Source organism: Perca flavescens, chromosome 21 (assembly GCF_004354835.1).
Source record: "Perca flavescens isolate YP-PL-M2 chromosome 21, PFLA_1.0, whole genome shotgun sequence".
In the NCBI taxonomy this organism is placed as follows: Eukaryota; Metazoa; Chordata; class Actinopteri; order Perciformes; family Percidae; genus Perca; species Perca flavescens.
Window position 1 is genome coordinate 5,085,938 of NC_041351.1, and position 24,569 is coordinate 5,110,506.

The 24,569-nt window shown below is 41.6% G+C and overlaps 1 protein-coding gene across 1 annotated transcript in view; it reads left to right on the forward strand.

Moving 5' to 3' along the window:
• Positions 1 to 24,569, forward strand: part of LOC114548037 (corticotropin-releasing factor receptor 1) — a 99,048-nt gene that overhangs the window by 60,512 nt on the left and 13,967 nt on the right. Inside the window, exons 7-10 of the mRNA XM_028567704.1 lie at positions 13,669 to 13,789; positions 16,259 to 16,412; positions 19,102 to 19,162; positions 21,467 to 21,539. Of these exons, the coding sequence (XP_028423505.1) occupies positions 13,669 to 13,789; positions 16,259 to 16,412; positions 19,102 to 19,162; positions 21,467 to 21,539 (409 nt within the window). The remainder of the gene's footprint in view (positions 1 to 13,668; positions 13,790 to 16,258; positions 16,413 to 19,101; positions 19,163 to 21,466; positions 21,540 to 24,569) is intronic.

Below are 24,569 nucleotides of genomic sequence, written 5' to 3' on the forward strand. Positions count from 1 at the left end.
ATGACACATGAACCCTAACTCTAACCCTAACCCTAACTTGTCATGACAAAAACCGAATGACACTTACTAAAAGAAGCGTTATGTCATAAACATTTATGACTGGTTTCTAATGTTTATGACACGTTTATGACAGTGTTATGTCACTCTTATGTAGATACCTTCAAGTAAAGTGTAACCGAAGTTTGAACAAAGCAAACACAAAACAGCAGCAGCAAGATAACACGGCTTCTTTTGTTCCGATGACTCAACCAGAAGAGTTTAGGATTCCCATCCAAGCCTTGAAGTCCTCAATATGTCAGTCACCTAAAACTTAATATGCATGAAAATAAAAGCTGGAGTTATCTCCTCACTTTGCAGCTCCATCCACGGTCATGGAATAACTTTGAAAAGGAAATTAATTAAATGGTTCAGGGATCTGATTTAGCGAGCATGAGGGCGAGCTGTTTAACTTCGCCCCCACCCTCCCTCGCCCATGTTAGACCAGGAAGATGAAGACATTAATAAATTAGACCGCAGCCAACCTCTTTTAGGAATGTAAACAAGGTTTTTTTGCCAGCGGATATTCACACACACACACACACACACACACCTCTGACCCTTTGATATCGCTGCAGCAGCTAGCACCGCACTCAAGCTAACGAAGCTGGTTTCATATGATGGTAGGGAGGGGGCAGTGCAGAATGACTCATAAATATCTTACAGGGACTGAAAAAATACTCAAAAATGCCCTTTTTCATACATTCAACATATAATTTATAAAGACTTTACTATAGCATCACAGGCTCACAGGTAAGGAAACAGATTGAGAGAGTAGTAACAAAATTAAATAAATCTAAATAAAATTTAAAAAATTGAGAGATGGCTTCATGGATTTTGAATTAAACCAATACTCTGTTTCTGAACAAACACACTTTATCTATGGTTTTTTTTTTTTTTTTAAGATTCTTAAAAGGAGCCGGAACTGGTGCGGGAGGTGGAGCGCTACCGGTTAGATCTGGTGGGGCTTACCTCTACGCACAGTCTCGGTTCTGGAACCATACTCCTGGATAGGGGTTGGACTCTTTTCTTCTCCGGAGTTGCCCAGGGTGTGAGGCGCCGGGCGGGTGTGGGGATACTCACAAGCCCCCGGCTGAGCGCCGCTGTGTTGGAGTTTACCCCGTGGACGGAGAGGGTCGCCTCCCCACGCCTGCGGGTTGTGGGGGAAAACTCTGACTGTTGTTTGTGCATATGCACCAAACAGGAGTTCGGAGTATTCGGCCTTCTTGGAGACCTTGACTGGAGTCCTGCATGGGGCTCCAGTGGGGGACTCCATTGTTATGCTGGGGGACTTCAACGCACACGTGGGCAATGATGGAGACACCTGAGAGGCGTGATTGGGAGGAACGGCCTCCCTGATCTAAACCAGAGTGGTTGTTTGTTGTTGGACTTCTGTGCTAGTCATGGATTGTCTATAACGAACACCATGTTCGAACATAGGGATGCTCATAAGTGTACCTGGTACCAGAGCACCCTAGGCCAAGGTCAATGATCGATTTCATAATTGTTTCATCTGATCTGAGGCCGTATGTTTGGGACACGGGTGAAGAGAGGGGCAGAGCTGTCAACCGATCACCATCTGGTGGTGAGTTGGGTCAGGGGGGGTGGGGAAGACTCTGGACAGACCTGGTAAGCCCAAACGTAGTGCGGGTAAATTGGGAACGTCTGGAGGAGGCCCCTGTCCGACAGACTTTCAACTCACACCTCCGGGCGGAGCTTTTCGTGCATCCCTGTGGAGGCTGGGGGCATTGAACCCGAGTGGACAATGTTCAAAGTTTCCATTGCTGAAGCTGCGGCGAGGAGCTGTGGTCTTAGGATCTTAGGTGCCTCAAGGGGCGGTAACCCACGAACACCGTGGTGGACACCAGTGGTCAGGGAAGCCGTCCGATTGAAGAAGGAGTCCTTCCGGGATATGTTATCTCGGAGGACTCCGGAGGCAGTTGCAGGGCACCGAAGGGCCCGAAGGGCTGCAGCCTCTGCCGTGAAAGAGGCAAAGCAGCGGGTGTGGGAGAAGTTTGGAGAAGACATGGAGAAGGACTTTCGGTCGGCACCAAAGTGTTTCTGGAAAACTGTTCGCCACCTCAGGAGGGGGGGAACCATCCAAGCTGTGTACAGTAAGGATGGGACACTGTTGACCTCCACTGAGGAGGTAATAGGGCGGTGGAGGGAGCACTTTGAGGAACTCCTGAATCCGACTAATACGCCCTCTATGTTAGAGGCAGAGCTGGAGGATAACGGGGATTGTCGCCGATTTCCCAGGCGGAAGTCACTGATGTAGTCAAACAACTACACAGTGGCAAAGCCCGGGATTGATGAGATCCGTCCAGAAATGCTCAAGGCTCTGGGTGTGGAGGGGTTGTCCTGGTTGACACGCCTCTTCAACATTGCGTGGAAGTCTGGGGACGGTGCCAAAGGAGTGGCAGACTGGGGTGGTGGTTCCTCTTTTTAAAAAGGGGGACCAGAGGGTGTGTGCCAATTATAGGGGTATCACACTTCTCAGCCTCCCTGGTAAAGTCTACTCCAAGGTGCTGGAAAGGAGGGTTCGGCCGATAGTCGAACCTCGGGTTGAGGAGGAACAATGCGGATTCCGTCCTGGTCGTGGAACAACGGACCAGCTCTTCACTCGCAAGGATCCTGGAGGGAGCCTGGGAGTATGCCCAACCGGTCTACATGTGTTTTGTGGATTTGGAGAAGGCGTATGACCGGGTCCCCGGGAGATACTGTGGGAGGTGCTGCGGGAGTATGGGGTGAGGGGGTCTCTACTCAGGGCCATCCAATCTCTGTATGACCAAAGTGAGAGCTGTGTCCGGGTTCTCGGTAGTAAGTCGGACTCGTTTCAGGTGAGGGTTGGCCTCCCCCAGGGGCTGCGCTTTGTCACCAATCCTGTTTGTAATATTTATGGACAGGATATCGAGGCGTAGTCGGGTGGGAGGGGTTGCAGTTTGGTGGGCTGGGGATCTCATCGCTGCTCTTTGCAGATGATGTGGTCCTGATGGCATCATCGGCCTGCGACCTTCAGCACTCACTGGATCGGTTCGCAACCGAGTGTCAAGCGGTTGGGATGAGGATCAGCACCTCTAAATCGGAGGCCATGGTTCTCAGCAGGAAACCGATGGAATGCCTTCTCCAGGTAGGGAATGAGTCCTTACCCCAAGTGAAGGAGTTCAAGTACCTTGGGGTTTTGTTCGCGAGTGAGGGGACAATGGAGCGGGAGATTGGTCGGAGAATCGGGCGCAGCGGGTGCGGTATTGCATTCAATCTATCGCACCGTTGTGACGAAAAGAGAGCTGAGCCAGAAGGCAAAGCTCTCGATCTACCGTCAGTTTTCGTTCCTACCCTCACCTATGGTCATGAAGGCTGGGTCATGACCGAAAGAACGAGATCCAGGGTACAAGCGGCGAAATGGGTTTCCTCAGGAGGGTGGCTGGCGTCTCCCTTAGAGATAGGGTGAGAAGCTCAGTCATCCGTGAGGAGCTCGGAGTAGAGCCGCTGCTCCTTTGCGCCGAAGGAGCCAGTTGAGGTGGTTCGGGCATCTGGTAAGGATGCCCCTGGGCGCCCCCTAGGGAGGTGTTCCAGGCACGCCCAGCTGGGAGGAGGCCTCGGGAAGACCCAGGACTAGGTGGAGGGATTATATCTCCAACCTGGCCTGGGAACGCGGGATCCCCAGTCGGAGCTGGTTAATGTTGCTCGGGAAAGGGAAGTTTGGGGTCCCCTGCTGGAGCTGCTCCCCCCGCGACCCGACACCGGATAAGCGGACGAAGATGGATGGATGGAGATTCTTTTTTGGGGCTTTTCCCTTTATTTGATAGTGACAGTGGATAGACAGGAAAGGTGGGAGACAGAGATGGGGGATGACACGCAGCAAAGGGCCGCAGGTCGGACTCAAACTTGCGTCGTTGCAAAGGACTCAGCCTACATGGGGCGCATCATAGGTACTATATCTATGGGGCGCACCCTCTTACTGGTTGAGCTAGAGTAAACTAGAATACTAGAACTAGAATATTTGGCGAGTCCAATGGCAGAGTCCGAGTGCAAATACCAACGAGTCTGAGACAAGTCCAAAACAATAGAGACATGTCACGAGTCTGGATTTGAGTCTGAGACCGGACAGCACTGGCATAATGTACTTAAACGTATATACTTGAATACACTATAGTTCACACATCACGGCTGGCAGACGTGCTCTCCTCTTCTTTTGCACAAATATTTGCACAATTCACTTAAATATATTTAACATTTAACGCATGGTATTTAGCTTTCTTTAATGTCACATCTCTTTATTTTCTTTAATCTCTTATTTTATGTTTTATTCATTTCATTTAAATAGTTCCTTGTCTGCTTTTTGACCTTTTTAGCCTATCACTGAGAGTTTCCCCCTCGGGCATCAATACAGTCTCCTTTTATCTTATCTTATTTTATAATGGATATAATATACATAATATTCATGATTATTGTTTGCATAAAACATCTCTCAATTCCAGTTATTGTAAGTTTAGAAACAAAAAAATACAAATGTTCCAACTCAAACTCTATAACATAGTAGAAAGGAGGGTAACTAAACATGTACGCGGTCAAACAAATAACACATAGAAGCCACTGTCTCTCCGGTAAGTTCATATTTGCAATTAGATTAGTTTTTTTTTTTAATAATAGCCTCCACTTTCAGTATGAACTTTAACTCATCTATGACAGTGTTGATACGTTGTGAATAAAGATCAAATATAAAATTAGCTTGAGCCTTGATATTTGATACCCACTAATAAATAGGGGCCAGTAAAAACTGACTACGGGCAAGTAGAATTAGTTGCCCTTGCCTGACCTTTGTTTTTTTTTTCAACCTGGACCCTATTTTCCTATGTTGTTGTGTCTAAGTGACTGATAGGAACAACAATCTTTGAAACTGTGCTCGTTTTGCCACTGACAAGCTCACATTATTATTCTAAGTGTCCTTTTTTTAAACATAACAACATCTGCAAAATTGCGTTCACTAAACCCACCAGACTCCATTCAGAGTCGACAGACACAAAATAAAACTATGAAAAAAAGGCGTCATGGTTCGTCTTTTTACGTTTACAACAATCACAACTCTAGTTTTAAATAGTAGAAAGTAGAAATAAACACAAAGTTTACCGATTTACATGTGAAAATGTGTTAACTCTATACACGCTAAAGGTCTGGTGGGTTGAGTCTGGTGGGTTGAGTCTGGTGGGTTGAGAGCTAAATGATCTCACAGCTGTTTCTGGTTAAACAAAGAGGTTTCTACTCGTTTTAAAAAGGTCCATCTCTGTAGGGATCCTTTCCGTCATGTTCCCATCAGTCACACACAGAAACAAAGTTACCCTTTAGCGTTAAACCTTGTATCGTAATATAATACAATGTCAAATAAAATATACGTATGTTAGTCCTTCTACCATAGTAAGAAACAGCAGAGACACAGAATGCGAACGAATGTAGTCTTTATTTATTCCTCTGTCTCTGACAAAGACTTGTCTGCAGTAGTGTTTCCTCTTAATTAACAGCATCCGGCCGAGCTGACCCCACCGGCGGGATGCCAACAGAAGTGAGGTCACACAGCTTAATGACTACGGCTGTTTGAAGAGGGGGGGAAAAAAGAGCCTCTTCTGGCAGTCGCTGCCTCACTAATGGCAGGTCCTCTACCATTGTGATATAGTGGGGGGAAATTAGCTGCTTATTTGTGGGACAAGAAGCTTTATAATAATAATAATAATAACAAAAAAATGTTACATGTTTTGTGCTACCCTTAAGGCTGCTCTTCTTTTACTCTTATGTTATATTGTAATTATTCAAAACTGCAGCTGCATTTCTATGCGTGCTGTTGTGTCAATGAGGCTGTTTTCACTTCCACATTGCCTCTCTTGTCTTTCTGTTTTTTTTTTTAAATTACCTCCTTTTGAGAAGGATCTTACTTAGTTTGTAAATGTTCAGGGAAGGGACTTGGAGGTGTCTTTGTGAGTTTATGTATGTTCCATTGAACTGAAAATTAAATATTCCAAAAGGCTATTTTCTTTTCTTTAGCTCCGCGGGTTGATAAAAAGTAAAGTAAAAACGGTACAACGTCAGTGGAAAGATCCTACTCATGCTGCTCCTTCAGCACAAAGCCAGTGCAAAGTGACACCTACAATTGATGCTTTATAATAAATAAATAAAACTTTATATATTTTTTTACTACCCTTAAGGCTGCTTTTCTTTTACTCAAATGTGATATCATAATTAATTAAAACTGCAGCAGCATTTCTATGCATGCTGTTGTGTTTTCCCTTCCACGCTGCCTCTCTTGTCTTTCTGTTGTTGTTTTAATCACCTACTCTGTAGTTTGTGAGTGGGTGGCTCAGGGTCAGGGAAGGGACTTATTTTTATGTTATGATTTTGTGAGTTTATGTACAGTATGTTTCATTGAAGTGACATTTTTTTTTAACCCTTATATTGTGTTAGGGTCAAATTTGACTTGTTTTTAAGTTCAGGCGTGTAAAACGTTCCATTAACCCTTTTCTTTATTGGAACAAGGCTTGAAATGTTACTTCATGTTATATCAGGGGCGAGGGGCAATGGGGAGTGATGGGAGATGTTACTTTGAGGCTAAATCTCTTCATTATTCATATTCATCTTCTTAGTTTTCTGTTTTTACCCAGACTACATTAAAGGTTATAGCACGGCGGAGGAATATCGATGGTGTCATCCCGATGTTGTTGATATAAACTAACGTAGGAAGGAAAGAAGTAAATTCAGATTTGAAGGAAGGAAGGAAACTCAGATTTTGAGAAAAAAAAGAAAGAATGGAAGAAAGGGAAAAAGGCAGAAAGAAGGAAGTAAATTCAGTTTTTGAGTTTTTTTGTTAACCCTTATATTGTGTTAGGGTCTAATTTGACTCGTTTTGAAGTTCAGATGTGTAAAACGTTCCATTAAAAGGTATTCTAACACAACAAAATATGCTGTCACAATTTTAGTGCATTTTAAATGTCTCTAATAGCATATGTGGAGTTACGGGTCAAATGTGATCCTGCAGAGAATATTGGCTGTTGCATAAGTTGTAGGGGTGGGGAGAAAAAATAACGTAAATCGTATGTATCGTGATTTTATTTTTGTGACGATTTTAGAACAGATTCTTTTCACTAGAATCGTGATTTTTTTTTTCTGCTTTTTTAAACCAATGATTGACCTAAATATTGTAGTGTTTATACGGTACCGCCGAATGCGACTACATCATATCCATTTCCAGCTAAACGGAGCGAAAGCAGAAAATGCCACGTTATGTTCTTCTTTACAAATGAAATAAATGTCACAGTGACTGACTGACGTGTGATGTGCTTTCTTATTAGAAAACAATTTGTTTTTAGAAATGTCTCCTGATATATTGTCTCTAGACGTATATTATTCAACTTTTGTTTTTGTTAAAGAAGGAATAGAAAATCGCAATGCTCAATACTATCTATTCGCAATACTTCTGCGGGACTGGATGCTGTCTCCCCATCCAGCTTGAAGCACTGAAGCGCTGATCAGCTGTCTCCAGTGTTCACAGACATTTTCAACACCTCACTGGAGACATGCCACGTGCCAGCCTGCTTCAAGACCTCAACCATCATCTGTTCATCATTGTTCCCAAGAAGCCAAGGACCACAGGACTTAAAGGGATATGCCACCGTTTGTTGAAATAGTTCTTATCACGGTCTCCCCTAGCTGTAGATAGGTGGGCCAACGCATTTTTTGTGTATGCATCGTTTTAGTCCAGTGCAACACCGGCAGCGCTAGTTAGCTTAGCGTAGTGAATGGAATCCTATGTTGCCGGTTAGCATGTTGTGAGTAAAAGTGAGCCAACAAAAGACAAAAAAAAAAAAAACCTAATTACTTGCACTGAGACAAAAAATGTGTTGGCCCACCTATCTACAGCCAGTGGAGACCGGGATAAGAACTATTTCAACAAACAGTGGCATAACCCTTTAACGACTTCAGACCCTTTGCCCTGACCTCTGTGGTTATGAAGTCCTTTGAGCGCCCAAAGGTGCTTTCTCACCTCAAAGCCATCAGCGACCCCCTCCTGGACCCCATGCAGTTTGTCTACAGAGCCAACAGGTCTGTAGACGATGCAGTAAACCTGGCCCTTCACTCCATCCTCCGGCACCTGGACTCTGCAGGAACCTACGCCAGGATCCTGTTTGTGGACTTCAGCTCTGCCTTCAACACCATCATCCCGGCTCTGCTCCAGGAGAAGTTCTCCCAGCTTGGTGTGCCTGACCCCACCTGCAGGTGGATCACTGACTTCCTGTCTGACAGGAAGCAGCATGTGAAGCTGGGGGAACACATCTCCGACTCACAGACCATCAGCACCGGATCCCCTCAGGGCTGTGTTCTTTCTCCTCTGCTCTTCTCCCTGTACACCAACAGCTGCACCTCCAGTCACAAGTCCGTCAAGCTTCTGAAGTTTGCGGACGACACCTCCCTCATCGGACTCATCTCTGATGGAGACGAGTCTACTTCTACACTGCCATCATTGAGTCCATCCTCACATCCTCCATCACCATCTGGTACGCTGCTGCCACTGCCAAGGACAAGGGCAGACTGCAGCGTGTCATTCGGCTGCAATCTGCCGCCGCTCCAGGTCCTGTACGCCACCAGGACTCTGAAGCGTGCTGGAAAAGATTGTGGCTGACCCCTCCCACCCCGGGCACAAACTCTTTGAGTCCCTCCCCTCTGGCAGGAGGCTGAGGTTCATCAGGACCAAAACCTCACGCCACATGAACAGTTTATTCCCTTCCGCCACTAGCCTTATTAACAAGGCCCGGAATCCACCCTGACTCTCTCCACACCTCACCTCTGGCTCTACATGCCACTGTACCTACTCTGCTGTAGCGTTCCTTTTTATTTTTTACTACTGTTTAACTTATTTTATTATTTATTTTACATTTATTTTTATCTTTATTAATACATACTGTGTGTATATGTTTATGCTTATATTGTTTATTTTCTTCTTATCCTTCCTATATTTAGAGAATGTGACACGCACCAACAACATGACAAATTCCTTGTATGTGTAAAAAACGTACTTGGCAATAAAGCCCTTTCTGATTCTAGAATCACAATTAATGAAAATCGCAATACAAATTGAATCGGCACCCGTGTATTGTGACAGAATCGGATCGGATCGAGTATTTTCAACTTGACCCACTAACACAAAAGATTTGTGCAGCTTTCTAACACGTTACGAGGGTTAAGAGCTCTATGGCTGATGAAGTACAAACGGCACAATGTCCCTGAAAAAATCCTGCTCTGCTCTGTCAGCACAAAGCCAGTGCAAGCGACACCTATTAAGAATTGATGCGCGCTTAGAAATAAACAATGTGTTTCATGGTTGGCAGAGGAGGAAGTGGCCTTCGCTGGCTGGTAATGCCGTCAGCCGGTGACAACACACAGCGCTGTCACCGCTGTGACCGAGGCCGGTTTGATCTGTCCGTTCGCTTGCGTGCTTCTATTTTTCACACGCTTACTCTGAGGCAGATTTTTTAATTGTACCCTAAGGTTGATTTATTTACCGCATAAAAAAAAACATCAGACACAGGGCATGACACAAACGAGTGCAAACAGTGGGAATGAAATGTTACTTCATGTTATATCAGGGGCGAGGGGCAATGGGGAGTGATGGGAGATGTTACTTTGAGGCTAAATCTCTTCATTATTCATATTCATCTTAGTTTTCTGTTTTTACCCAGACTACATTAAAGGTTATATCACAGCGGAGGAATTGCTAAATACTCTTAATGGCTTTGTTTGAAAGGTTTAATTTGGATGTTTATCCCCAGTTTGCTCCCAATGAGAATATCGATGGTGTCATCCCGCTGTTCTTGATAAAAACTAACAAAGGAAGAAAGGAAGGAAGGAAGGAAGGAAGGAAGGAGTAAATTCAGATTTTGCTAAATAATGAAGAGACATGGACAGAAGAAAGAAGAGAATTAAGTACGTAAATTCAGATTTTGAGGAAAGAAAGAAAGAAAGAAAGAAAGAAGTAAATTCAGTTTTTGAGAAAAAAAAAGGATGAAAGAGGAAGAAAGAAGGAAGGAAGTAAATTCAGATTTTAAGGAAGGAAGGAAGGAAGGAAGGAAGGAAGAAGTAAATTCAGATTTTGAGAAAGAAAGAAAGATGGAAGGAAATTCAGTTTTTGAGAAAAGAAAGAAGGAAGTAAATTTAGTTTTTGAGAAAGAAAGGAAGACAGAAAGAAAGAAGGATTTAGCTAAATAAGGAAGAGACATGGACGGTAGAAAGATTTACAGATCTCAGTGCCTAAAGTCAGGACCAGTGCCTTGGCTGCAGATTGGAGGGCGAAGGTTTCGTATTACAGCAGTAGGCTTTTAGCCGGAGGTGTGTGATTTCACCGTATTGACCCCCGGGGAAACAATACGTTGTCCTTGGGTCAAATTTCTGTATCAGAAATATAGGTTACTTAAAACCAAACTGCCTCAGAAATAACATGGATGGTTCCATACAACGCTGTTTAAAATGAAGGATCGGATCATTACTCTCATTGAATTGTAGGGTTTTTATTCAACTTCATAGCATTTGGAAAGAAATTGAAATGGTTTCAAAACAGTTTACTGACTAAACGTTGACATACCAGTCTGTGATCCACTCCACATCCTCTGATTCCACATCCAGCCGTGCAGCGATTGGATTTCATAAGGGCGAGTTGTTAAATTGTTACAATGTCATTTAAAATCTGCTTTAAAAATAAACATATGTCTATTTAGTATAGTTTGTTTTGTCCATATGTGCTCGTGCTGTGTTCCCCAAGTGGTAGGCCAGGTTGTTGTTTTTTTTAGGTGTATTGATTAACCATGAATTTCAGAAATAAGTGTAACGCTAGTGGTAATAGGTTGGAATGAAGTTGGCTAAGAAGATGTAACACAGAATGGGGGGATAATTTATACTTTACAGACAAAACAGAAGGAGGACAACACAAGGGTTAAACATTTGACCCAGGAACAAACAACAACATTGCTGAGGACATAAAACCCGTTGAAATGTCTCTTAAAAGTGCCCATATTAAGAAAAGAAATCACTTTTTCTGGGATTTGGGGTGTTATTTTGTGTCTCTGGTGCTTCCACACGCATACACACTTTGAAAAAAATCCATCGATGCTGTTCTGAGCGAGATACGGTTTCTGAATGTGTCCTGTATCAGTCTCTGGGTGAGCTGGTCAAAATCTGCACGGCTTTCTACGTCACTAGCCGAAACAAGCTGGCTAACCGCAACCGTTAGCATGCTAACGCTAGCATGCTACCTCGTTCTCAATAGCAAAGCACTGCTGCAACACATAAGTTCACCATAATCTACAAAAGAACTACTTCCATGTGCGCCCTCGTTTAGAAGTCTCCCAGCTAATCCTGCCTTGGAACTGACTGAAGTTGGAGAAACAGCCTTTCTTTTACTGTCTATGGAGTTAGCTAGCTGACATGATCTACGATCTGAGCTACTGCGCATGTGCGAGTGCAATCAAAGATAGTACAGAAGAAGAAGAAGAAAAGAGGTCTCACTCATTAGCTAAAACAGAAACCAGGTGAAAAGAGGATCTGCAGCAGTGAGAGAGAGCTGTGCAGTACAACAAAAATATGGTGTTTTTTGAAAATTAAGCCATGTAAACCTATTCTGGTACAACCTTAAAATACAATTATGAACCTGAAAATTAGCATAATATGGGCGCTTTAAAGAAACCTGCTCAAGTCCGCACTAAGGAACCAAGAAAGTGGATCGCATCCCTCTGGTTCTTTAGTCTTTGCTCTGGCTTCCTATCTGTCAGGGAACTGATTTCAAACTATAAAGCACTGAACGGTTTCTTTCTCATCTGCTGCTACATTATGAAGCATCCAGACCTCTCAGGTAGTCTGGGACACATCTGCTTTCGGTCCCCAGAGTCTGAACTAAACACGGAGAAACTGCGTTTCAGCAGTTTTTTATGCTCCACACATATCTGGGACAAACTCCCAGAAAACTGCAGATCCGCTGCAACTCTCAGCTCTTTTAAACCAAGGCTGAGGACTTTTCCATTTGACGCTGCCTTTTCCATTTCTTACACTGCACTGTAACTTTAATTCTTCTATTTTAGCTTGTTTTCAATATTCTATTCTCTCTAATGAATGTTTTTAATTGTTTTTAATTGATCTTAAATGTTTTATGTAAAGCACTTTGAATTGCCTTGCTGCTGAAATGTAAGCTAGCCTTGCCTGAATATGTCATATTAAGATTATAAATAATATATTGAGCTGAGGGACATACAGTAGGACCCTGGGAACATTAATACACTGCCATATTGATGCAACTCTCATGTCTGTGAGTTTAACATAGGGCCTGGCTTCGTCTGAAATTTAAAAATACACCTACCACCACTTCTAAAGCTCTAAACTATAACACAGCAACTTTTTGGCATTGTACCAAGCAAAAACACAACCGTAAATATGACAAAGATTAAGTGCTCATATTATGCTTTTTGGCTTTTTCCCTTTCGGTTATTGTGTTATATATCTTTTTGTGCACGTTATAGGTTTACAAAGTGAAAAAGCCCAAAGTCCCCCCCAAAGGGTCTTACCATCTCCAACAGAAAACACTGTTCACCAACTGCTCCAAACAGCTCTATTGTAGTCCAGCCTTTACTTCAGAGACAAACGTGGTCACTTTGTAACACACGTTATAATGCTATAGTTGCTAGCATGGCCCTTCTGACTGGCTAGTAGTCCTTACCTAGGTACTGTCAGGGCACGCCCTCATACTCTGCTTCTGACTGGCTAGTAGTCCTTACCTAGGTACCGTCAGGGCATGCCCTCATACTCTGCTTCTGACTGGCTAGTAGTCCTCACCTAGCTACTGGGCATGTGCGACTCCCAACAAAGATGGAACAGAAGTGAGATGTCTCACTCTGTAGCTAAAACAGAGAGCTCAACACACAGGGTGAAAAGAGGAGCTGCAGCAATGTGCAGTACAACAAAAATATGGTGTTTTTTGAAAATTAAACCATGTAAACCTATTCTGATACAACCTCTAAATACAATTATGAACCTGAAAATGAGCATAATATGAGCACTTTAAAGATGAACCACTAACAAGGTCTACACTCAGTTCATTAGAATGGTTTGTTTTCCCCCACGGCATCAATGGAAATTACTTTTCCCAGTAATGCCGACCAAGTCTATATACATGTCCTTTTAAATTTCTGTACACAAACAGAAATGTAAAAGGACAAAGTGTGGTTTTGTGTTCCAGGCCAGCTGTTTCCCTCTGCTTCCAGTTTTTATCTTGATCTAGCTGAATACTTGGCAAACATGAGAGTGGTATCAATTAACTTGTTAAACTCTCTGCAAGATAGTGAGTAATTCTACTTCCTAAAATATTTAACTATTAGTTTATCTCCAGTAAGTTTACAGTATGTTTCATTTCAATTTGAGTTTAATGTGTTTGTCTAAAATTCACAACAAAAATCTGATATTGCTCATCAGTGTGTTTTACATCTTTGGTCTTTCTTCTCAGTATGAAATCAAGTTCTTTTTATTAGCAATGTAGGAGAAATGTTCGAAAACGAAGCATAAATATCTGAGATTATAGAGTTTATTTATTCTCCTCTGTTGGTCGCACAGGAGCATCCGCTGCCTGAGAAACATCATCCACTGGAACCTGATCACCGCGTTTATCCTGAGGAACGCCACCTGGTTTATCGTCCAGATGACCATGAGTCCAGAGGTGCACGAAAGCAACGTGGTACGTATCGCTTCAAACCAACAAGACGTTCGTTTGTTTTAAGTTAAAGCTATAGTGCGTAGTTTCTGTCGCCCCCTTAGGAGGAATTCTAAGTAATAGTAATAACAACAACACTGTCGGCGCGTCCACATGATACAAGCCTTCCGTGACTGCGTACCCAACCCCCTCCCATGATAGTCTTAATTAGCTTTGTAGCAACTCATTTGTCAATGGCTTGAATGTAACGGACAATCATTAATATCAAAAACCCAACCAATAATAAACAGTTTTTGTCCCTTTTTAAGATTTTTGTTGTTTTTTTACAATTTTTTTTTTTATTGTTTTTGATGGTTTTTTTCTACATTTTTGTCAACTTTTTTTGAAGAAATTTTCAACATTTTTATCACCTTTTTCAAAGTTTTTTGGGACAAGTTTTTGTGACCTTTTTTTGGTTTTGATGATTTTTACAAAGTTTTTGGCACTTTTTTCAACATTTGTTGCCTTTTGACGGGGTTTTTTTTGTCAATTTTTTTGCGTTTTTTCCAATTACATGTCCCAGGATCTTCTGAAATCCAGAGAGAGTTGTGTGGAGCTCATAGTCTTTATTAGCTTTTTAGCAACTCATTTGGCAATGGCTTGAATGTAACGGATGTTCATTAATATCAAAAAGTTACGCACTAAAGTTTTAAAGGATCGGTAATATTCTATATTTTTCTTTATTTTGTCCCATGAATCCCATGAAAAGAAAAATCAACAATAATTAATCAAATTAAAGTATTGTCTGTGTATTCATTTTTTTAATTTACAAAACAATTTGTTGTGTTTTATCAGCAAAGACAGAACTGAGTACACTTTGTTTAATAGAGCTGCTAAGATGAGAAGATAAGCTAAGATAAGATCGATTAGTTGCCAATTATTAAACAAATCGCCAACTATTTTGATAATCAATTAATCAGAGTAATTTTATTATGAAAAAAGGTAAAACTTATTTGATTCCATCTTGTTAAATGTGAATATTTTCTAAATGTATTCTCTCCTCTGTCACGGTAAACTGAATATCTTTGAGTTGTGGACAAAACAAGACATTTGTGGATGTCATCTTGGGCCTTGGAAAAACACTGATCCATATTTTTCACCATTTTCTGACATTTTATATATCAAACAACTAATTGATTAATAGAGAAAATAATTAACAACAGATTAATCGACTAATAAAAGAATCGTTGCAGCCATTATGTTATTTATCACAAGTGATATGGTTATCACGATATTCAACAGCGTTATGGCATATTTTCCTCATATCGGGCAGCTCTAAGAAATACCTCTGTCTTTGTGTTAACTGGCTAAAAATTATCTAAATTCATCTTTTAATAAAACAACTGATCCTATTTCCAAAAAAATAGATTTGAATTGGCAGTAGTCTATCTCTGTAACGAGTTTGAAGAATTCCTCCTTGTTGGTGTCTCCAGTAACTGCGTTTCAGGAGACGGCTGCTCATGCATTCATGAGCTTCAAATAATAAGGTGTCAAATTAAAGCAGAAGAAGAAGTGCCATAATGTTTATTCAGTGAGGCGTTGGGTCACTGTCAGCCACCAGAAGAGTTTGAATCCACCTCGTCCTGGATTCTCCAAGTCTGTTAACTCTATTGGACAGATCCAAAATCTATCAAAGGTGTTCAGTTCCTTTTAAGTTATCCCCCTTATGTTGCTGGGAAATAAAACTGGTATAACAAAGATTTGGCAAATATGTGAGTCATGAAAAAGAGTTTCTAGAGTTACAATAAAACTCTTAAATCTCAAACGGAGCTTCCTTTGACAAACCAACAAGGAACCAGGGCTATTCCTGCATAGAGAAAGTTTTGGCGCCCCTGCAAAGAAGTGTTAGCCAGCGCCAAAGAAAAATCACGAGCGCCAAAATGTCTGATTTTTAGCAGCCAGCCTCCTTTTATCCACAGCTGTTATACAGCCTACACATGCGGCTGACACTGATTTTGCTGGATCTGAACGCTCCGCTGTGAAGCGCTAATGGGATCTCCGTTTGCAGAGTCAGACTGTGACGGACTCTCCCGGTGACCCTGCTGGTCTGTGGACCGGCGGCACGGCGAGAAACCGCAAATCTTTCACTTCAGGAGCAAAATGTGCCCCGTGGGAAAAAGTTACAGAATTTTGTAGTTTTCTTGACATAAATAAAGACGTTATCGCCATAAATTTGGGCCTAAAAAATGTATCAGACTGCAGGAAATGAAGCCTTTGACTCTCAAAACTTCCTGGGGCAGGACGCCCAGATCCCCGCTTCATATGTCCCACCCCCCCTCTCTTCCCCCCAATGGGCCATTCTGAGCCAGGAAAAACCCTGGGAATAAATTCCTTACTGAAAACGATGATAATGTAACTTAAAGGACATTTTTATGTTTGGCAGTAAGATGAAATATAGTTTTTTTTGTTGTTTAACAAACTCTAAAATGTTTAACGGAAGAATTCATTTTGCAGGTTTGGTGCCGTCTCGTCACCGCCTCCTTCAACTATTTCCACTCCACTAACTTCTTCTGGATGTTTGGCGAGGGCTGCTACCTGCACACCGCCATCGTCCTCACCTACTCCACCGACAAGCTGCGCAAGTGGATGTTCATCTGCATCGGCTGGTGTATGTACACTTACTGCTACACAATTAGCATCACCACGTCTGTATGCAATCCTTGAGGGGATGTTGTGAAGTGGGGCTGTATGAGATACTCATCCATAGTGTATTAGCTCTCGTAGATGAAAGCTAAGAAATGTACAGTATCAGTTCAAGTTTAAAGGGGAAATGAAGCCGTTATCTCTGCTCCCTTCAAAGCCACCACACTCCTTTCATTGTTATTATCTCAGAACATTTTACAGCTAGAGTAGGTCTAAACCACTCCATAATTTACAGAGACTCAACAACTCTCCCCCCCCCCCAAGAGCAAGCATTTGGTGCGACAGAAGTGAGGAAAAACTTCCTTTTAACAGGCAGAAACCTTGGACAAAACCTGGCTCTTGGTGGGCGGCCATCAACCGCAACCGGTTGGAGAGAGGGGGGAGAGAGAGAGTGTGTAATACCCAAGGGGGTAAGCGAGCGTCTGGAATGCGTAGCTCCAATGGCGCTATTTTGATGCTAACAAGTGATCACCCGCCGTTAGCATCCCATTGACTGCCATTCATTTTGGCGTCACTTTGACAGCAAATAACTTTACATCTGAAGCGTTTAAAGACTCTATTTGTCCATTGTTTATTTATAAAGAAACACGACAATGTATAAAAGGCTCCATTACCTTGTACCTCACGTTACGGCTCCGTAGCAGACGCTTTTATAAAAATAGGCTAACGACTGGGTCATAACTAAGTGACTTACTGTAGCACAGTAGAGGAATTACCGTATAGTTCAGGAGAAGCTTGCAGGCAGTTTGGACTTCCATTAGCAAGGAACATCATTTTGTTTTTATGGGGGAGCTATGTACCAGACTAGCTTGTTTCCACTTGCTTCCAGTCTTTATGCTAAGATAAGCTAACTGTCTCCAGGCTCCAGCTGAATTCTTGGCGCACATGCATGAAAATGGTTTAATTTTACATTAAACAATCAAGCAAGAAAGAAAGTAATTGTATTTATTAAAATGTTGAACTATTAGCTTGAAGGGGAATTTCATTTTTTTTTCAACCTAGACCCTGATCCCGCTGGAACCGGCAGCCACTGACCGGGCTGCAATGTAACCCTATGGGGCAAATGTGCATCGTCAATTTCGTCCAGTAAAAGTTCTGTTTTTGCCACTGAAAGGCTCAGATTATTATTCTAAGTGTCTGTAAACATTATGGAAAGGATCTCTTCATATATAGGCCTTATTAAAACCTCTTTAAGTCTTTTTCTGTTTAACCTGAAACAGCTCTGAGCTCGCTAGCGCTAAACCCACCAGACTCCATTTAAAAAAACGAAACTTTTAGCGTGTACATATTTTCACATGTAAATCGGTGAACTGTGTGTTTATTTCAACCACAACTAGAGTTGTGATGGTTGGAAAAGTGGAACGACGACCCAAAAAGGCTTTTTATTGTTTTATTTAGTTTCTGTCAACTTTGAATTAAGTGTATTTTACGATGCTAAAATTACTATTTATTTACATGGAGTCTGGTGTGTTTAGCAGACACAATTTTGCAGATGTTTTTATGTTCAAAAACTTTTTTAACAGAAAGCTCGACCTGCTTAGAAATCCTTTCCATAATGTTGTCAGACACTTAGAACATTAATTTGAGTCAGCGGCAAAACAAGCACTTTTGTTAAGGTAAATAGAAACTGGACAATTGCCCTGTTAACTTACATTGTAGCTTGTTTCGCTGACGGCCGACTGCAGGGATCTTGCTTAATACTGGACTAATGTCAAAGATTGTTGTTCCCATCAGTCACTTAGACATTAAAACATAGGAAAATAGGGTCCAGGTTGAAATAAAAGCGAAGTTACCCTTTAACTCCTTGGGTAGTCCTACACTTTGCTTCGATGGAACAACAAATTTACCCAACAATGGAAGCATTTGACTTGATGGAGATACCAGGTTTTGGCGTGACAGCTGGGAAACGTATTGGTGTGGAGTTTACTGACACCTCGTTTCACACCGTCAAACTAAACTATGTGCGGCTGAGATTAGGTGTATTGTGCCATGTGGATTACATTTCACCCCGGGCAGCGTGAAGCCTCCGTGTGAAAGGGGAGATGGCAGCACATTTCAGGGCGGCCGTGAAAACATAAATAAGATCAAATTTTATTTGCTTCGCTTCGCTTTAACTCAGGCTTCAGGAGCCGACACATTATTAAAGCAGAGAGGGTTATGGACAAGAGACGACAACAACAAGACAAATAACATTTTTCAAGTAATCTGCGGCTTGTGTGAGTCGATTTTCCTGAGGTCTAACGTTGCACTGATGACAGTATATTGCTAATGAAGTGGAAAGCTTCCACAGACATGAGACCTATATGTGTGACGTGACGGCTGGCAATGTCTTCTTGGTCAAGTAATGGCTGTTTGTCTGCTCTATTATACTATAAGTCAGCAAATCAGACGATCACTCTGCATTATCATCAAGCAGAGTCCAGCTTTTCATTCATTCACAAAGAAGGGTTCTGATGGTGATATGTCTTGTTTTGCATCTGTGGATCACGGCACACAAGCAGCAATAGGTTAAAAAAAAAAAAAAGAAAGAAGGCTGGGATTTCATATTGCAGCGTGAAATCCCTGGAGTGATATTTTGTAATCTGACATCTAATAGCAGAAAGATGAAAGAGGAATCTTTCATTTATCTTTTTTTTCTTTTTTCCCTCTCTCAGGTATTCCATTCCCTATAATTGTGGCATGGGCGATTGGGAAGCTGTACTACGACAATGAGAAGTAAGTCCTTTGTTGTGACCGCTTTTAGATATTCAGAAAAACTGAACCTGGTAACTAAGGGACAAGGACAAAGTCAAACCGTATTACATTGAGGAAATGAATGTCTATTAATAACCTGCTGTAATCACATTTGTATTGTACAATATTCTTAATTAAATGTTACCCCTGTGGCCATTGCTACTTGGATAGGGAGTGCTTAGTGCTTGATTTATATTAAGAGGTCTCTTTTTGCACCTAGTAGGCAGGTGAAAATGGATTCAGCATTTGATTAATGTGCACTGAAAAACAGCTAATATAAGTCCTTAAAGCATAAGCATCATTAAACGACAGGGATGGCATTGTTTTGCCTCTAAATGGGGACATCCGTTGCAGAGGCATTACGTCTGTGGTTTAGCCATCCGTACGTTCATCCTATTCTCGTTATTCTCGTTATCTCAGGAGGGAATTTCTTCAAATTTGGCACAAATGTCCACTTAGACTCAAAGATGAACAGCATTTTTGTAGGCCTTTATTTGTATAGGACAGCTGAAGAAGCTTTCATTCAATTTGTCATGCAGCAAAGGGCCACAGGTCAGAGTTGAACCCACGGCCACTGCGTCGAGGAGTAAACCTCTGTATAAGGGCGCCTGCCTGCTCTACCAGGTGAGCTACCCAGGCACCCCAAAGACAAACTGGTTTGTGTGATCAAGAGTTCCTACTCAAATTATGACAAAATGTCAACCAAATGTCTAACCGGGTAAAATTATACTTTTTATCCAAAAGGTCAAAGGTCAACTTCACTATGACATAGTAAATAATAAAAATATATACAAAAGGATATAGGGGGGAAAACTCATTAAAATATGCAATAATTAGGATCAGTGTTTATGAAGGAAATAGTGGCATTAGAATGTACCAGAGTCCCCCAAATTTGGGCTATTACTCTCTTATGTATTAAATACATAAGAGAAAAGTCTACTCGCGGAGAGTACGTTGTCTCTGCACATTGCAAACATGGTTCCTACGGTATGTATTCAAATGTGAGAAAAATGTCTTATGTTTTTGCATATGGATGACCTTAGTACCACATACTATACCTATGCTATAGTGTGGCCAGTTAAAATGTTAGCAGGTCTCCCATTGGGCAAGATGTGGCAGTAAAACTGTATGGAACGGTTTATGGAAATGTCTGTTTCCACCAATCATAAATAAAATGTAGGCTACTTGGAATCCGTGATTTTTGGAGAGACAAATGGGAGAGGATCGTTTCATTCAGTCTGTCCCCATCACTTGTGAAATTACGGCTACGCCCCTGCCTTTCACTCAATTTCTTCAAAGTCTTCACCACTTTTGAACTGAAACTTGACTGGTTGGCGGAGGCGGTTATTCTAGTTTTTTTTCCTTCTTTTCTTTATATATTTTAACAAATCTAATTCAAACATTGTGTGTGTATCACAGCCTGATTTATCTTCTTCCTCTGTGCCACTGAGCGCCATTGTCGTTAGTCTCGCATTGCCAGACCTTCCTCCACAGCGCTGCGGAGGAAGGTCTGGCTGGATGGATTAATCCACCACTGAAAATATTCCCCAACAAATACACTATATAGCCGCGTTTTAGTAACGTTAAATGCTAAAAACTACAGTGAGTAGCTGTTTTAGGAAATTACTGAGCCTTTTTTTAAATGAAACTATAATTTGGGACCATTTTTTAAAGATGTATGTCTTCAGTAGGAACCAAAGACATCAGAAAGTGTTTAGACAAGTCTTTTGGTCTTTTTGTGGAATTTGTTGACAAAATGAATAATACAGAACAACACCAGCCTTGTCCAATAATGTACTTCCAAGTGAATAAATCAGCCAGTACAAGAAGATATTTCATATCTTATTTAATATGACAGCGAGTATTATCTAAAATAAGCTTCCTCTTTTTCTTGCTTCCCGGTGCAGCAACCTGCCTTATAATACCTTCTTGTTTCGAGACGGAGACGCTAATTTCCAGAATCATCTTTATTTCACATAGTCTCATTACACAGGCAGATGTTTTCATTTCGAGAAAATTAGCTTTTTAGGACTCAATTATAAAGGGAAATACATTGGTGCAGTTTGGTATCTAAAGGGGTTTGAGTTTAAATGTTTTAAATGTGTACATATTGAAGAATTCCTCACCTCTGGCAAGAATTATCACAAATGTTTTATATATATATTTAGAGAAAATGATTGACTGAAAAACATCTGAGCACAAATTGCTGAACTCTAAAAGAGAAGAATGAGTGACAATATAAGTACTTCCTGTGAGAAGTAAGCATGATTTCTGTTTTGATTTCAGGTGCTGGTTTGGGAAGCGAGCTGGCGTTTACACGGACTACATCTACCAAGGTCCCATGATTCTTGTCCTAGTGGTAAGAGTCTGTGTTTTTACTCGATACCATTTTACATCAATCGCGGATACAATTAGTCTTTATTACGTCTTTAAAATGCCTGCCGGGCGTGAAATGTTGAAAACCCCAACACATCCTTCATGTTAGAAATGATAAATGAGAACTTCTAACCCTTTACCTGTCGAGCGTAACGCTTAAATCTCTGCTGCCTGGCACGTTGCACAGTAAGAAATATGGGAATCCTTTTGGAAAACAAGAATGAAATCCAAGAATATGTCCAGTCCTGTTTGTTCCTACTATGATTTATCTCTAACATTGGGTTATTTCCCTATCCTGAGGGGACGTTTTCCATTCCTTCATTTTCATTATTTCATCAGGTGGATCTGTGTGTTGTCACCATGGGCGTGGAACAGCAATTTCAAAATGTGGGTGGTACAATCTTAATAATCTAAACAGGTGGTCTAGGGGTCATCCCACACAGGGGTTAAAGTGGGACTTAAACTTTAAAGTTTCTTACTACTTTAAAGTTTCTATTTTTAAAGCTAGTTCATCTTTAAATCTCGTTCTTTCCTTCTTCCAAAACAGCCAGGAGTTGAATTTTAATTCAAACGAAATTATGACTGGTGTGATAACTGCATGCATGCCATGTCCTTCACTATTGTAACCGGTCGGCTATTGACAACGTGATCGTCACCTGTTTAACTGACATTACCAGATAGTATGCAACTGTCCTGCTTTTATTACAGACGTGTTAGTCTATGTCGACATTGTTTCATTTCCGGGATTGCTCCAGTGCCGCCGGAAATTCAGCCGGATGTCCCTCATTTCGGCCGGCTGTTCGTCACCTTCCTCTTTCTTTCTGTTGACATTTTAAACTGGATTTGTGAGGACTATGGTTAACTGCTCCTCAGATCTCTGCAGGGTAAATCCAGACAGCTAGCTAGACTATCTGTCCAATCGGAGTTTTCTGTTTCACAACTAAAACAACCTTTGAACGTACACACGTTCCACCAAAACAAGTTCCTTCCCGAGGCTATTTTGCAGAGGCACAGTGGCCATGTCCGCCCAAGACGATTGTGATTGGTTTAAAGAAATGCTAATAAACCAGAGCACCTATTTCTCCCATCCCGGAATGCTGTGTGGACAAGCCAGACCTTCCTCCGCAACGCTGTGGATGAAGGTCTGGCAATGCAAGACTAGTATGTGACTGTCCTCCTTTTATTACAGACATGTCAACTCACCACAGACAGTTGCCTTGTTCATGGACTCACTGCGGTGAATAGGGGAAACACTGGAATGGATATTTGCCGTTATTTTAAACGAACAGGAAACACTGATGTATGAAACTGCCAATCAGATTGATTTACTTATTAATCGAAGGTACCAGAACGCCGTTCCGGATCGTTCCAGCCCACTTTAACCCCTGATCCCACAGAATGTTTTAAAAGAGTAGATGTCATTTCCTGTATTCTGGTGCCTTTTAACAGGTGGTTTAATACTTTTATCTTGCTATACTAGCATGAGAAAAAGATGAGTACATTTTGTAATGTCAACCAGAGGAAGTGGTTGGTTCCATATCACATATTCAGAGATATTATAAAGCTAAAAGTACAGAAATTGATTCAGTGACTAAATCAGAGCCTTTTTTAATATTAACCAGTCATTGTTTATCTAAACTTGAGGATCTCTTTATCCTTGCATGAAAATGCAAATTCTTCTAAATTAATTTCTTTAAAAGGTCCAACGTGTGGGAATTTCTCCCATCTAGCATTGAGATCATATATCGCAATCAACTCTCTCGCGCCACGCAGTTCAAAGTAGGTATTACAGCTACGGTAGCCTTCACGCTTCAAAAAGCTGGTCTTTTGCTCTTTTCAATCTCCTTTTTCTTTTTCTGGGTGAAGAAGAAGAAGACTCCTGAAATTTGGATTTTGAATATGTGTGGTCCTCCATGTTTCCTTCTTTAAACTAGCAGATGCCGGGAACCTACGATACCCGTTAGCAGCATTAGCAGCACCTGCAAGTTTATCATGTGACGAAAGGCGGAGCAGTACGTCCTGTATGTCCCTTACCGGCTAACGTATTTCAAGATGGAGCATGAATATGCGTCTACCCCAGGTCATGCAAAAGCGAATGTTAAATTTCAAGCCAAAAGGAATACTTGGAATTGATGGTGGTGGTAAATATTCATGAAAAAGGACAAGCTTGTGAACGGGCAACACCGATTTTGATAATGAACAATTAAACACGTTACACACTGGACCTTTAATGTTTAGTGAAAACGTGAGGACAACTGTAGTCAGAGTGCCTCTCTGCATTCTCTGTCAAACTATTCATCAATTCAGTATCCAGTCGTTTCTGCTGCTCCTAAGGATCACCAGGACCCGAGGCCAACGTTATCCCGGTGACTTTGTTCACACACACATTTTTACACTCCTATAAATAGCACTGCCGTGGGTGCGTGTTCAGCTTAATGGAAACTCTCACGGGCTCGGGGCAGGTCAGAAATTGGCAAAGTAGAGTTCGGAGTAGCCTAAGTTATTATTGGGGTGGGAATCACAGGGTACGTCATGATACAATACACTATACATGGCTCACGATACCAATAATGTCACGATACAGCAATTCTGTGATAATTAATATATTGCTAAACAATCCTATAATGATACATCGGTCGAATTATGAATATGAAATGCTGCGAAAAGGTTAAGTGCCGGTTTTCTCTCTTTATTCACTGCAAGTCCAAACTGTTAGAAAACAGCCCAATTCTGCAGCACAAGTTTTTCAGTCTGTAAATTAAAATGACACAGCAATAGAGCAACTATGGGTCCAGACTTTGGACTTGAACGTGGCTGGGGCATCTGGTATTTTCCTCAAACTGTTGTCCGCAATCCCGTTGAAAACCTCTTCCTCTTCGGATCGTTAATTTACGTTTAAGTTTTCCTCATTCATGTGTTGAGTGCCAGCTCGAGGAGCAACGAAGTAGGGCCGCTGGGAGCAGGGGAATCTATTTAGAGCACCTTATTTTATTCATTAAAATATTGATATTTG